At 37.3% G+C, this 14254-nt stretch overlaps 1 protein-coding gene across 3 annotated transcripts in view; it reads left to right on the top strand.

Moving 5' to 3' along the window:
* The window catches only part of camkk1a (calcium/calmodulin-dependent protein kinase kinase 1, alpha a), a 39602-nt gene that overhangs the window by 23779 nt on the left and 1569 nt on the right, over positions 1 to 14254 (top strand). The window contains exons 7-16 of one of the 3 annotated variants that reach the window (XM_058087779.2): positions 1573 to 1609; positions 1876 to 1897; positions 3445 to 3533; positions 5224 to 5423; positions 7085 to 7138; positions 8310 to 8383; positions 8689 to 8776; positions 9119 to 9247; positions 10171 to 10274; positions 13139 to 13186. In XM_058087779.2, coding sequence (XP_057943762.2) covers positions 1573 to 1609; positions 1876 to 1897; positions 3445 to 3533; positions 5224 to 5423; positions 7085 to 7138; positions 8310 to 8383; positions 8689 to 8776; positions 9119 to 9247; positions 10171 to 10274; positions 13139 to 13186 — 845 coding nt within the window. Of the gene's footprint in view, positions 1 to 1572; positions 1610 to 1875; positions 1898 to 3444; positions 3534 to 5223; positions 5424 to 7084; positions 7139 to 8246; positions 8384 to 8688; positions 8777 to 9118; positions 9248 to 10170; positions 10275 to 13138; positions 13187 to 14254 lie in introns of all 3 variants that reach the window. The other 2 variants (XM_058087778.2, XM_058087780.2) reach the window with 2 other exon arrangements.

Below are 14254 nucleotides of genomic sequence, written 5' to 3'. Positions count from 1 at the left end.
AGTCAACAACCACTACACAAATCCAAATGTTATGCATTCAGTGTTGGATAAAGTACCGTTTATGCTAGATATTTTTGGTCCTTTAATAAGCAAAACCATTTATATTAGAAACAACATTCTATTAATGCTGTGGTGTCCAAAGTGCTGCCTGGGGGCCATTTGCGGGACGCAGGTGTATTTTTATTGCATTGTAAAAGTATTGAAATTAAGATTGTAATTCTAAAGTCAAATAATTTTACTTGAATTAAGTCATTATAATATTAAGAGAAAACAAATTATTATTTAATGAGAAAATAATAAAAAATGTATTTAATAAAAATATTTTTATGAATTAATTAAATGTAATAATTAATGAATAAATAAATTTGTTTTTAATTCAAATTGTAATTGTAAAGGCAAGTATTACTGTTTAATTAATAAAAAAAATATATTAATTAATTACATTTAATAATGAATACATTATAAATAAATAATTAATTACAAAAAATGTCATTAAAAATGTAATTGTAAAGTCAAGTAATTTTACTTGAATTAAGTCACTATGATATTAAGAGAAACAAAATTGTAATCTAATGAGAAATAAATAAAAAATGTATTTAATTTAAAAATATTTAGTAATTAAATTTAATTATTAATAAATAAAAAATATATATTTTATTAATTAAAATTGTTATCGTAAAGTCAAGTATTAATGTATTAATAAAAAATATTTTTATTAATTAAATTTAATAATTAATAACTAATTAATTAATTACATTACTTTTTTGAATTAAAATTGTAATTGTAAAGTCAAGTAATTTTACTTGAATCAAGTCATTATAACATTAAGAGAAACAAAATTGGAATCTAATGAGAAAAAATGTATTAATTAATACAAATTATTTTTATATTTAAAAAAATTTGTTTATATGTTGTAATAATATGAGAGATGAATAAATTTGTAATTTTAGGAGAAGTAGGTTGGGGAAGTCTTTTTTTTTTGTCTGAAATGGCTTATTTCCTCTTGTTATGTCTACTGCTGTATATTGGGTAATCGAGTGTAAAAGTGCCCGCAGGGGTGTTACTTCACGTCTAGAGGGCTGTCGTAATACTGAAAATATTCCATTCCTAAATAAGGAATCCGACTTCTTTTAACAAGGTGGGTCTGTAACCGATGAACAGTGATAAATGAGGGATTGCTGTATCGGTGGTAGTTGTCTCATGGTGTATTTTTGGGGTGTAGTTTGGATCTGGAAAAGGTACAGCGCCCTGAAGTTGTTGTTGTCATACAATTAGAGTCCAAGTACGCCCACAGGTTATCAGTTTTTGTTTAAGCATTGCGAGGATGACATTTTTAAATCAAAAGCTCCTCTGCTGTCTGTTGCTAAACTGTAAGCTGCTTTTGTGTGTGTGTGTGTGTGTGTGTGTGTGTGTGTGTGTGTAAAGGTCAACCATTAAAAACATCTGAGTTCAAAACAACTCCGCAGCTGTCAGGATGAATTTTTTTTTTTTTTTTTTAATATAAGAGCCGGTCCACACGCACGGTGCGTCATCCTTCTAATGATGATCTCCTTGACTTTGTTTATATGGCAGGTGCTGGATGACCCTGCGGAGGACAACCTTCACATGGGTATGAACGCAGTATTTTCTTCCTGCTTTTCAGACCAGTTTTTTGTATTTCCTATTTTGCCTTTGGCACTTGAGACACGCAGTACGGCACAAACAAGTGTTCATAACTAATTCACCAGGTCACAGTTGGAGAATGTTCTTCACGTGGCACATTCATGCTCTAGTTCAATGCAATATGAATTTTCTGCTTGGAGGCTACCCCCCCCCCCCCCCCATTGTCAATTGATTTGTTTTGTCTTTAACGTTCCTATTTCTTTCCTTTTGCAGTGTTCGAGCTGATGCGCAAAGGGTAAGTAAAGATCTTGTCCTTTGTTAATAATTGAAAGCTCATCCCCTCCCTTTTTATTCCTCCACTTCCTCATTTCTTCATTCCCTCCATCTATCAACCCCGCTGCCTCCGTCTGTTTCTTCAGTGTTCTTCCGAGCAGGTCTCTGCTGATCATATTTTCATCATACGTTCAAATTTATTAACAATAGAAATCCATGCCTTTTTGCTCAGAATGTGTTCTAATAATCTGAGGTCAGTTGCTACTAAAAGTACAATGGAACCTCAAATAGAAACTAAAAAAAATACATTCATTCATTTTCTACCGCTTATCCTCACGAGGGTTGCGATGCGTGCTGGAGCCTATCCCAGCTGTCTTCAAGCAAGAGGCGGGGTACACGCTGGACTGGTGGCCAGCCAATCACAGGGCACATATAGACAAACAACCATTCACACTCACATTCATACCTATGGACAAATTTGGAGTCGCCAATTAACCGGTGGCTAACAGTCTAAAAATAAAGAATTCATTTCAAGAAATGCTGCAAATGTTTGGCAGACAGTATGAATGGCCTGCAAGAAAATACGTGTCACAAACGGCAATTCTACAACTTCGCAGAGTGAACGATGATAGTGCAATATTTCCTTGACTATATCATATGGTATCATAATTTTTGGATTATTAATATTAATATATTTTGTGGCCGTATTCAACAACAAATAAGTAATTCATTCATTCATTTTCTACCACTATTTTTTATGAGTTTTTGAGTTTTTTTATGTGTAATAATAGCATGTTAGCATTTTTAGCATGCCAATGTTAGCATAGTAACCTTTTTTAGACATTTTCATTAGTATTAACATTGGCAGGCGCTCAGCACTATCATGCTATTTTTTGCATGCTAGCATTTTTAACATGCTAACATTAGCATAGTAACATTTTCGCCATTTTCATGAGTAGAAACTTATATAAACAGGTGTTGCTACAATGTTAGGCTGCTAGTGCTAGCATAACTAGTGTTAGCATGTTTGCATTGGTAGCATGCTACCATTAGCATAGTAGCATTTTTAGCCATTTTCACATTTAACATTGTCAGAGTACAAGTGGTTAGGGCGCAGGCCACACAGCTAGGAGACCAGGGTTCAATTCCACCCTTGCACGTTCTCCCCGTGCATGCGTGGGTTTTCTCCGGGTACTCCGGTTTCCTCTCACATTCCAAAAACATGCTAGGTTAATTAGCGACTCCAAATTGTCCATAGGTATGAATGTGAGTGTGAATGGTTGTTTGTCTATATGTGCCCTGTGATTGGCTGGCCACCAGTCCAGGGTTTACCAGACAGCTGGGATAGGCTCCAGCACCCTTATGAGGATAAGCGGTAGAAAACGAATGAATGTAAGTGTTAGCACGTCTGCATCATAGTTTGGGTTTTGTCTGGAGAGAGTCAGCAAATTCTTGCCATGCTTCCATGCAGCCTGAGTGATGTTTGGTCACGTGGACATTGGAGATAGGTTGGACTGTAGAAATGATGCTGGAGTCTCCACCAATGCATCCTTGTGTGTGCACCGACAGGCCAGTGATGGAAGTGCCTACAGACAATCCTTTGTCAGAAGAACAGGCAAGGTTATACCTCCGAGACATCATCCTCGGTATAGAGTACTGTAAGTATCCCTCACATGTAGGCAGACTGAGCAAAGTACAGTCATGGAAAAATGTAGGACGTCTTCCAAGAAGATGAATGTCATCTCCCAATGTTCCTTCTTAGTTTGTTTGTCATTACTAAAAAAAATAATTCAGTGCCACTTTAGTGTTTTTGTTCGCTTGTTTCTGTCAGGCTAATCAATAATGAGCCTACCTTATGTGCAGTGAAAGTGTAACCTGCTGCGGTACATTACTTTTACACGGCTTGAGGAATAATGACCAGGAATCGATACTGTCTCTCCATTGCAGTTTTTGAGTTCGTCTGCGGAGACACCGAAAAACATTTGTTTGACAGACTGCTTAATGCTAAAAGTCTTAAAATGTTAGACTTCAAGGTCTTCACATCATAATGTGTCGATTACTAACTACCACAGCTATGAAATGTACTCCTTAGAATATTAGAATATTTTGGGGGAAGATGTACTTCATCCGTGTTAACGCTGATGTCTTGTAACGTGGATATTGTTACAACCAGGGGCGTCACTATGTAGGCTAGTATTAGCCTGCTTTTGCCTTATTATATAAAATTTTATAAAATGTTTTGTAAAAAAAAATTAAAAAATCAATAAAAAATATTAATAAAATCAATAAAAAATTGAAAATTATTTAGGGGGGCTTAAGAACATTTTAGACCATTTTTTAAAATAGGCTTGCTTATTAGCCTGCTTTTGCCCTATTATATAAAATTACTACTACTAGTAGTAGTAGTACTATTAGGCTACTATTAGCCTGCTTATTGGCTTGCTTACTAGCCTGCTTTTGCCCTATTATATGAAATTTGTCAGAGATTTCTTTCCTTTTTTTTAATCAATAAAAAAAAATTAAATCAATAAAAATATCACATTATTTATGGGGCTTGAGAACATTTTAGGCCATTTTTTAAAATAGGCTTAATAGCCTGCTTTTGCCCTATTATATAAAATTTGTCAGATTTCTTTAAAAAGATATATTTTTTTAAATCAATAAAAAATAAAAATAAAATCAATAAAAATATCAAATTATTTAGGGGGGCTTAAGAACATTTTAGGCCATTTTTTAAATAGGCTTATTAGCCTGCTTTTGCCCTATTATATGAAATTTGTCAGCGATTTCTTTTGTAAAAAATTTTTTTTAATCAATAAAAAATAAAAATAAAATCAATAAAAAATATCACATTATTTATGGGGGCTTAACAACATTTTAGGCCATTTTTTAAAATAGGCTTAATAGCCTGCTTTTGCCCTATTATATAAAATTTGTCAGATTTCTTTAAAAAGATATATTTTTTTAAATCAATAAAAAATAAAAATAAAATCAATAAAAATATCAAATTATTTAGGGGGGCTTAAGAACATTTTAGGCCATTTTTTAAATAGGCTTATTAGCCTGCTTTTGCCCTATTATATGAAATTTGTCAGCGATTTCTTTTGTAAAAAAATTTTTTTAATCAATAAAAAATAAAAATAAAATCAATAAAAAATATCACATTATTTATGGGGGCTTAAGAACATTTTAGGCCATTTTTTAAAATAGGCTTAATAGCCTGTTTTTGCCCTATTATATAAAATTATGAAACCAGCAAGCTGTCTACGGGTGAAAATCACACCAACTCAAACGTTGGCCGTAGTTGCTGCCATTTTAGCCAATGAACTCCCACTTGTGCGTCCACAGTACACTACCAGAAGATTGTACACCGGGACATCAAACCTTCAAATTTGTTGCTGGGGGATGACGGCCATGTGAAGATTGCCGATTTTGGAGTGAGCAACCAGTTTGAGGGCACGGACGCTATGCTGTCAGGAACGGCTGGTACTCCTGCCTTCATGGCACCAGAGACCTTGTCCGACAAACGCAAGAGCTTCAGCGGGAAGGTAAGTTGGCTTACAGTAGATACACTAGATCAGCATTGACGTCAAGTCAGTATCTAGTAGATGCATTGTCAATCAGGCTGGCACATCTGGACATTAGGGCTGGGACGACGTGTCGGCGTCATCGATGACATCGACACAAAAAATACGTTCGTTCCGACTCAACACCTCACCAACCAGTGCTGTGTCGGTCATGAACAAAACGGTCGGCGGACTGAACGGGTATTTTATGGGCGGTTCATTCGTTCGCAAAAAAGAAATTATTTTGACCCGTTTGTTCACAAACGCCACACCAATACTCAGAATCAAAACATGGCGGCGGCCACGGCGACAAGTTTCAGTGACTCCGGCCAGAAGAAAAGATGGCGCAACAGAGTATCCAAAATATGGGGACTTTCAGGGATTAATCAATGCATCGAAAAACTATTTTCTAGATCAGAGGTCTCAAACATGCGGCCCGCGGGCCAAATGTGGCCCGCAGGACACTAGTTTGAGGCCCCCGCCTTGATATGAAAGTTTAATGTCAGTGCGGCCCGCGCAAGTTTGATATGGATGCTGTATGGTATCATGTACCCAGAAAAAATTATTACGTTTGATTCATGTTCATGTTAAAGGTTAAATAACTGTTAATAGTTATCCTCCCTATCCGTGTGGAAGTGGTAAGTTTTTGGCTATTTAAGTTTAAAAGGAAATAACTTGAAGGCTACCGTTTAGGTGGCTAGCTCTCTAGTTTGCGAGTTAGCATGTGTCTCAAGACCCTGCAGTTGCGCAATATGTTGTAAATAAAAAGAGTATAAATGTGACTATAGTCGTGTTTTGTCATGTCTACAGGGCTCTAATAATGCTTTGTTCATTTTAATCTGAAAAAAAATCATTTGTCTACCCACAAACTATATGTGGTTTAAGTTTTTATTATTTGCCGTTTTATTATTATATTTATTTATTACCGATTGATTGATTTTCTTTATTCTTGATTTGTTTATTTATTTTTCATCTTATTTTGTGTAGAAAAACAAAACTTCATTTTTCTGTTTTTAATAAATGCGTTTTTGCGCCCAGACCCGGGCTCCAGTGGCCCCCAAGTAAATTGAGTTTGAGACCCCTGTTCTAGATTAATGGTTTAACCCAGCCCTAGTGGACATGCAATATTTCCCCATTCCTCCTTGCATGAGAGCTCAAACTGTGGCTTTCGAGTCCTGGACCGGTTCTCTAGAACATTGACCTTGCTGCCTTTGTGAACCGGTTCTGTGTAGTTTTTTGTTTTTCTGTTTATGCTTGGGGTCGTTGTCTTGCTGAAAAATAAAGTTCTCTTGAAGGTTGAAACGGATAACGCTCCAGGATTCGTGCTTTCGCTCTACCTTCAAAAGCCTCCCCGAGCCTGCTGCTATGAATCATCCCCACCGCCATGCTGTCATGGCGGTGCGTTTGTGGTCATGTGCCAAAAAGCTCAATTCTTCCTTCCATTTCTTAATTAAGGATTTAAGTTCACTCTGCGGGATGCCGAGTGAGTTTGAAACGTCTCTGTAATCATCTCCTGTCCTAAACGTCTCAATTACTTCTTAGGTGTTGGGTGTTTTGGTTAGAGTCCGACCTTGACACTAACCAAGGTTCCAATGTTTTATGTCGAGTTTTGTAACATTCGAATACATGTCGTTTTTTTAAAGGCGCTGGATGTTTGGGCCATGGGAGTCACGCTCTACTGTTTCATCTTTGGAAAGGCAAGTTCACATCTTTTCTTTGTCTTGTTACTCTGTTGTAGGGGTGTGTATTGGCAACAATCTGGCGATACGATACGGCTCACAATACGATATATCTCGATACTGTTAACAAGGTGATATTCTTTTTTTGTTTTTCTTGTAGTTAAAGATTATTTCCTGGAAAAACTGAATTACATCAGCAATATGCACTTACTAAACGCATTTTTATTCCATTAGAACAGAATGTTATGCTGTATCACAAACTTTCCTCTGAAAAAACTTAAAATATAAATAAAGTAAATAAATATATAAATAAAGCTTTAACATCCAGCTTTAAATTTACAACAAAAAAAAAATCCATAAAAAACAAATAAATTAAATTATGTCTCAAGATCCTGCTCAAATGTTCATTCTATTAGCTGTGAAAAAATGCAGAGTATACAGTCCCTGACTTATCCACCATCAGAAGAGTATTTTTGTGAAACAAAGTAACTAATATCAGTAAAAAGTCCTTTTAGGATGCTTGAAATGAGCATTATTTAACTAAATAGTGATCAATTTTCTCTAGTTTTTCTCGCAAACTAGAGAGCTAGCCACCTAAACGGTAGCCTTCAATTTATTTCCTTTCAACTTAAATAGCCCAAAACTTACCACTTCCACACGGATAGGGAGGATAACTTTTAACAGTTATTTAACCTTTAACATGAACATGAATCAAACGTAATAATTTTTTCTGGGTACATGATACCATACAGCATCCATATCAAACTTGCGCGGGCCGCACTAACATTAAACTTTCATATCAAGGCGGGGGCCTCAAACTAGTGTCCTGCGGGCCACATTTGGCCCGCGGGCCGCATGTTTGAGACAGTCTATGATAAATGCCTAAAAATATCCATATCATACTTTTTATTATCAATACAGTATCGTGATATATCGCCGAAACAATATATTTTTTACACCCCTACTCTGTTGACGATTTAACTGTGTTGGTATAGGCTGGAATCACATGTGATTTAACATAGTTTGCGTGCCCTGCAGAGAGAACACTTTCATGCAGTGGATTCATTGATCTTAATGAATGTCAAACATCTCATTATCTGCCTGGATTTTACATTTTTTACTGTAGCAAGAGAGTCATTTAATGTACCTTTCCTGTGTTTGGCCACCGTTTTCTGCGCCTCGCCCGCAGTGCCCGTTCATCGACGAGTATATAATGGCTTTGCACAATAAGATAAGGACCAGGCCTGTGGATTTCCCAGAAATGTAAGTTCCACCTCCTTCCCGTGCTGCTTCACTTGCCACATTATTAAAAAAAAAAAAAGAGACAGCCGCGTCCAGTTTTTACAGTCTACAGATTAGGTCGTTATCTTCTGTATTTGCCACTCGGCTCATTTGCATCCCAGACACAAACATGTCAGTGCCTTGCCAGCATGCACTAAATGTCACACGCATGTGATCAAAACAAGCGGAGAGATCCCAACACTTTTGTCTTATTCCTGGCTTTTCCCGGTGACGAGGTAGCGCTCCGGCCGCTTACACCGTACTATGATTTCTCTCCATTTATTTAGACCAAAAATCAGTGAAGAGCTGCAGACCCTGATCTTACGGATGCTGGATAAGAACCCAGACACCCGGATCACCATACCTGAAATAAAGGTAACATGATCCCATGGGGGGGCGGGGTTTGTGGTTTGTTCAACATGCCCCGAGGCATGATGGAACCTGTTTGTTCCAGGCTCAAACAGCACCAGTAGGGAGTCCCTTTTGTCTTTGCGTGTCCCAGACCACAATGAAATGATGCGTCAATGAGTCATCTTCCCGCTGGCGAATGTAGTGGCGTTTGTGGAAGTCACAGGAAGCATCCTGTATTTGTGAACACGCCAGTCATTGTTTGCCATGAGCTTGTTAAGGGCAACCATTGTTTATATTCAAGTTATACTTCGGTACAATTTCTTACAGTGACTTTAGTTGGTGATTAATGATGTTCGCTGATTTTAGGTGGACCAATGGGTGACTCGGGGGGGCAACGAGCCCCTACCTCTGGAGGAGGAGCACTGCACTGTGGTGGAGGTGACAGAAGAGGACATCAAGAACTCGGTCAAGTTTGTTCCCAGCCTCTCTGCTGTGGTAAGGGACGTGAAATCATTCTCGTTTATCCCGAAGGTGCAAGTCTGAGCAGCGCAAAGTCAGGCATAGTCGTGAGGGAAGGATGCTTTAATTTTTTGTGGAATTAATAGTTGTCAAAAATGATCTTGTATGGTAATGGTAATGGTTGAATTTCATTTGAACATGCATCAGATTACAATTGAATGCATCACATAATCAGTTCCCAGTTCCACATGTCCAAAAGGAGTAGGAAGAAGCAAAGCTTATTAAATCCTACCCCTCCATCTGGTACTTTTACAATCAGTAACTGTTACATTTGTTCACTTCCTGCTTTCCTAATATAGTTTTTTATTTTTATTTTTATTTTTATTTTTATTTTTATTTTTATTTTTATTTTTATTTTTATTTTTATTTTTATTTTTATTTTTAGACCAGGGTTACAGACAGCTGGTATAGGCTCCAGAACCCCCCGCGACCCTCGTGAGGAAGAAGCAGTAGAAAATGAATGAATGAAAATATTTTTATTTTTAGGTATTTATTTTCATTTTTATTTTTAGTTATTTAATTTTAGGTATTTATTTTTATTTTTAGGTATTTATTTTTACTTTTAGGTATTTATTTTTATTTTTAGGTATTTTATGTATTTATGTTTACTTTTAGGTATTTATTTTTAGGTATTTTATGTATTTATTTTTAGGTATTTTATGTATTTATTTTTATTTTTAGGTATTTTATGTATTTATTTTTATTTTTAGGTATTTTATGTATTCATTTTTATGTATTTATTTTTGTTTTTATTTTTTATTTCTATTTTTTTTATTAATTGAATGGAATGGAATGAATGCAATAGATTGTTGAGGAAGAAGACGACATGTTAAATGATATCTATTGTGACAAATACAACGTACGTATATGCGTTTGAGACTTTGCTGTGACTGTTTCAGATCCTGGTCAAAGCCATGTTGAGGAAACGATCCTTCAGCAACCCGTTTGAGTGTCCGAGCCGAAGGGAGGAGAGATCCATGTCTGCACCAGGCAGCCTGCTCATGTAAGTATAGATCTATGTTCCACTGATCTCCGATGTAAGATCGCTTGAGGTTCAGGCTGTAATTACTGCAATACTCTTCTCTCTGCTGTACCGGGTAGCCGGCATCATTGCGGCAGCTCGAGCTGCTACTTTGTCTTGTCACCATAACGCCATAATTCATTCTATAGACGTACATATGCAATGGAGCTGACAGCTTTTATTGGTGTTTCTTTTATATGTGGTGTCGGATACATATCACCGACAGAAGGATTCGGAATACACGAACGCTTCCGGGCCCGATGCAGCTTTTCACTCTGACCTTGCTTTTTCCAGTTGGCACTTGCACAAGTGTTGATGAAACAGCAAATGGCTGTCATCTTTCTTCCCAAAGCACCTGCACCTATTAAACGCTGTTATGTGACCCACACACACTCACGGAGATGAGCAATTATCGCTGAGCAGAGTGAAATCTCCCACTGTGAAAGTAATGGCGCCTGCTTGTACGGTGTTCTATTGTGCGCTGCCGTCCGATTTGACACGCAGAATGTTCTTCAAAAGGTCCTGAAATAAAGTAAAAACAAAGAAATCTCGAATATCTCACAGGACTTTGGCTTTAGAAATGTCACGCATGCATTGATTCTGTATCCGAATCCCGCCCTTTGCGGACCCCAAAAGGTTGACAAGGCCTGCTGTACACTGACAAGGACTAGTACACTAATCCCTCGTTTATCACTGTTCACTGGTTCCAGACCTGACCGTGATAAGTGAATTTTCTTAAAGTAGGGTTCCTATTTTATCAATGGAATATTTTGGTAGTTAGCGCATCAAAAACCTGTTCATGACCTTCTAAATATGTTTTTTTTTACATTATTAGAGCCCTGTTGACATGATTAATAAACTAGTATAAGACAAAATGAGACTGAAATTACATCACAGTATCACAGAGTACTTCCTGCGGTAGCTTTTGTATCATCAATGAAATATTACTGATACTTAATGTACTTGAAAATACTGAATATAGAACAAAAATACATACAATTTGCTTAAATATGCATTTTTTGAATGAATAATCGGCTGTAGTCAACCACCAAACAGTGATGATTTACCAAAATTTCTGCTTTACCAAAATAAGCTGCAGGTATCCATATTGTAACATGGGATATTTAGTACACAGAAAGATTTTTTTTTTAAACTTTCATAAAACATGCTAATACATTAGATTAAAAAAGCCCAAATGGGCCTCAGATTGATCCCTGAGGAATACCCGTTGACAACTCTAGCGGCTCTGATCTGCACTACCTCTCAAAAGTTTGGGAACACTTGCAAATTGTTTTGCTTTCCAAAGAAAAACACATTTTCTTACATTTCACAAACAAATGAATCAGATGATTTTCAAAAAAAGATTTTTTGCATATCCTGGTATGGCTGCTAATCCAAGTTCATCATTTTATAAGGCTAATGGATAATTAGAAAAGCCATCTAAAGATCTAAACTAAAACTAAAATCTCTTACCATGCTGCTAACTACTCCCTTCAGACAGCAGCAAAACTGGGTCTAACAAGGACAGAAAAACGATGCATATCTGAGTGTGTAGTTTAAGACAAAGACTCCTCACAAGTCGTCACCTGGCAGCTGCGCTAAATAGTAGCCGTCAAACACCAGGGTCAGTATCAACAGTGAAGTGGCGACTTCAGGATGCTGGACTTCATGGCAGAGACTGCCAAGAAAGATCTCAGACTGGCCAAAAGAATGTCCAAGTGATCCCAAACATTTGAGCGGTAGTGTATGTTTGTCAATAAAACCATTACATACGACATATGATGCAATCCATTTCACAGCTGTAGTAAGTGTTCTTCGCAAATTGGCATCACAATTGAACAGCCTTATAATTCCTTCATCACACACCTTGTCAGCCTCTCACTCTTTTCTTGTTGCTTTTTGTGTCACTCTTGTCTCGAGGCAAATTAGTTTTACCGGGTACTCCGGTTTCCTCCCACATTCCAAAAACATGCTAGGTTAATTGGCCACTCCAAATTGTCCATAGGTATGAATGTGAGTGTGAATGGTTGTTTGTCTATGTGTGCCCTGTGATTGGCTGGCCACCAGACATATGATGCAATCCATTTCACAGCTGCAGTAAGTGGTCTTCGCAAATTGGCATCGCAATTGAACAGCCTCATAATTCCTTCATCACACACCTTGTCAGCCTCTCACTCTTTTCTTGTTGCTTTTTGTGTCACTTTTGTCTCGAGGCAAATTGTTCAGGTTGAACTAGCCTGTTCATCACAAAGTAGTTTGGCTTTTCGAAACCTGTTGGTGATAGCGGACAATTATTTGATTTCTAAATAAGGAACCCTACTTGGTGGAAATTCATTTATCGGGGTTGAGTCTGGAACCAATTAACCACGGTGAAAGAGGGATAACTGTACTCACTTTTGCAATGTGGCTTGTCATTGTGAGCACATAAACACACCAAAAAACATGCTTAAAATCCAACACGAGCAGTCTGATTCAATACATCTGGCCTTTGAAATAATTGTTACTATCTGCCATTTGCGTCTCCCTCGGAAATTGCATACTACGGATGTTGAGAAGTGAAGTCAACAAGCTAAAAGAAAGGAATTAACTGAGGACTATCCTGTCGGTTGCCATTTAGATGCGGCATACAGCACAGCAAATGTCATTCACACAATTAAGTGTGACTCGGTTTCTTCTGTCTTTAAGATGCGCTTAAATAGTAAGATATTAAAAAAATGAATGTATTTTTTTTTGTAGCAGGATTAATAAATTCCATCTACCGCACAAAGTGCAGGCACCATGTGCTTTTCTATTTCGGTTTCCCACTACCATTTGACTTCTCCGTCTTTTCTCCCACTTTGCTGCAGGGACTCTTGGCCTTTCCGGCCTTCTTTAAAACTTCACCCCTCGCTCAGGTAACGCTATGTGCAAAACACACACGGGACGTTATTAGATACACCTGCAAAAGCTCATGATCCAGGACTGAGAGCCGGACGGAAAATTGTACCGTGGTGTCGTTGTGATTGCATGGTGAACTGATGAATGTCGTCATGGTAACAACGCTAACGTGAGAAAATAACTTCTTTACACTTTCCTGGATTTTGTGTCATCCTAACAATTTTATTCATGCTCACGTTTGATTTTTGATACTCACATACGTTCATTTATTTGGGGGTACAGATACATTTGGACCGCCACAAATCCATTTGGCACTACCTTTTTTTTAATCTTCATTTGCACCAAAAGTGTTCTAGTTTGTTTCATTGTAGAAATCAGTGCCGTGTTTTTTATTCGTAGGCGATCCTCCTTTAGTCACTGTCACATCATTCATTTGGACCGCCACAAATCCATTTGGCGCTACCTTTTTTAAGCTTCATTTGCACCAAAAGTGTCCTAGTTTGTTTCATTGTAGAAATCAGTGCCGTGTTTTTTATTCATAGGCGATCCTCCTTTAGTCACTGTCACATCATTCATTTGGACCGCCACAAATCCATTTGGCGCTACCTTTTTTAAGCTTCATTTGCACCAAAAGTGTCCTAGTTTGTTTCATTGTAGAAATCAGTGCCGTGTTTTTTATTCGTAGGCGATCCTCCTTTAGTCACTGTCACATCATTCATTTGGACCGCCACAAATCCATTTGGCGCTACCTTTTTTAAGCTTCATTTGCACCAAAAGTGTCCTAGTTTGTTTCATTGTAGAAATCAGTGCCGTGTTTTTTATTCGTAGGCGAGCCTCCTTTAGTCACTGTCACATCATTCATTTGGACCGCCACAAATCCATTTGGCGCTACCTTTTTTTAATCTTCATTTGCATCAAAAGTGTTCTAGTTTGTTTCATTGTAGAAATCAGTGCCGTGTTTTTTATTCATATGCGATCCTCCTTTAGTCACTGTAGCATCATTCATTTGGACCGCCACAAATCCATTTGGCACTACCTTTTTCTAATCTTCATTTGCACCAAAAGTGTTTTAGTTTGTTTCATCG

The sequence above is a fragment of the Doryrhamphus excisus genome, linkage group LG21, assembly GCF_037039965.1.
Source record: "Doryrhamphus excisus strain RoL-2023G ecotype Guam linkage group LG21, RoL_Dexc_Guam_v1.1, whole genome shotgun sequence".
NCBI classification, from domain to species: domain Eukaryota; kingdom Metazoa; phylum Chordata; class Actinopteri; order Syngnathiformes; family Syngnathidae; genus Doryrhamphus; species Doryrhamphus excisus.
Note: the sequence above shows the minus strand (reverse complement) of the source record. Positions and strands in the feature narration are given on the sequence as shown.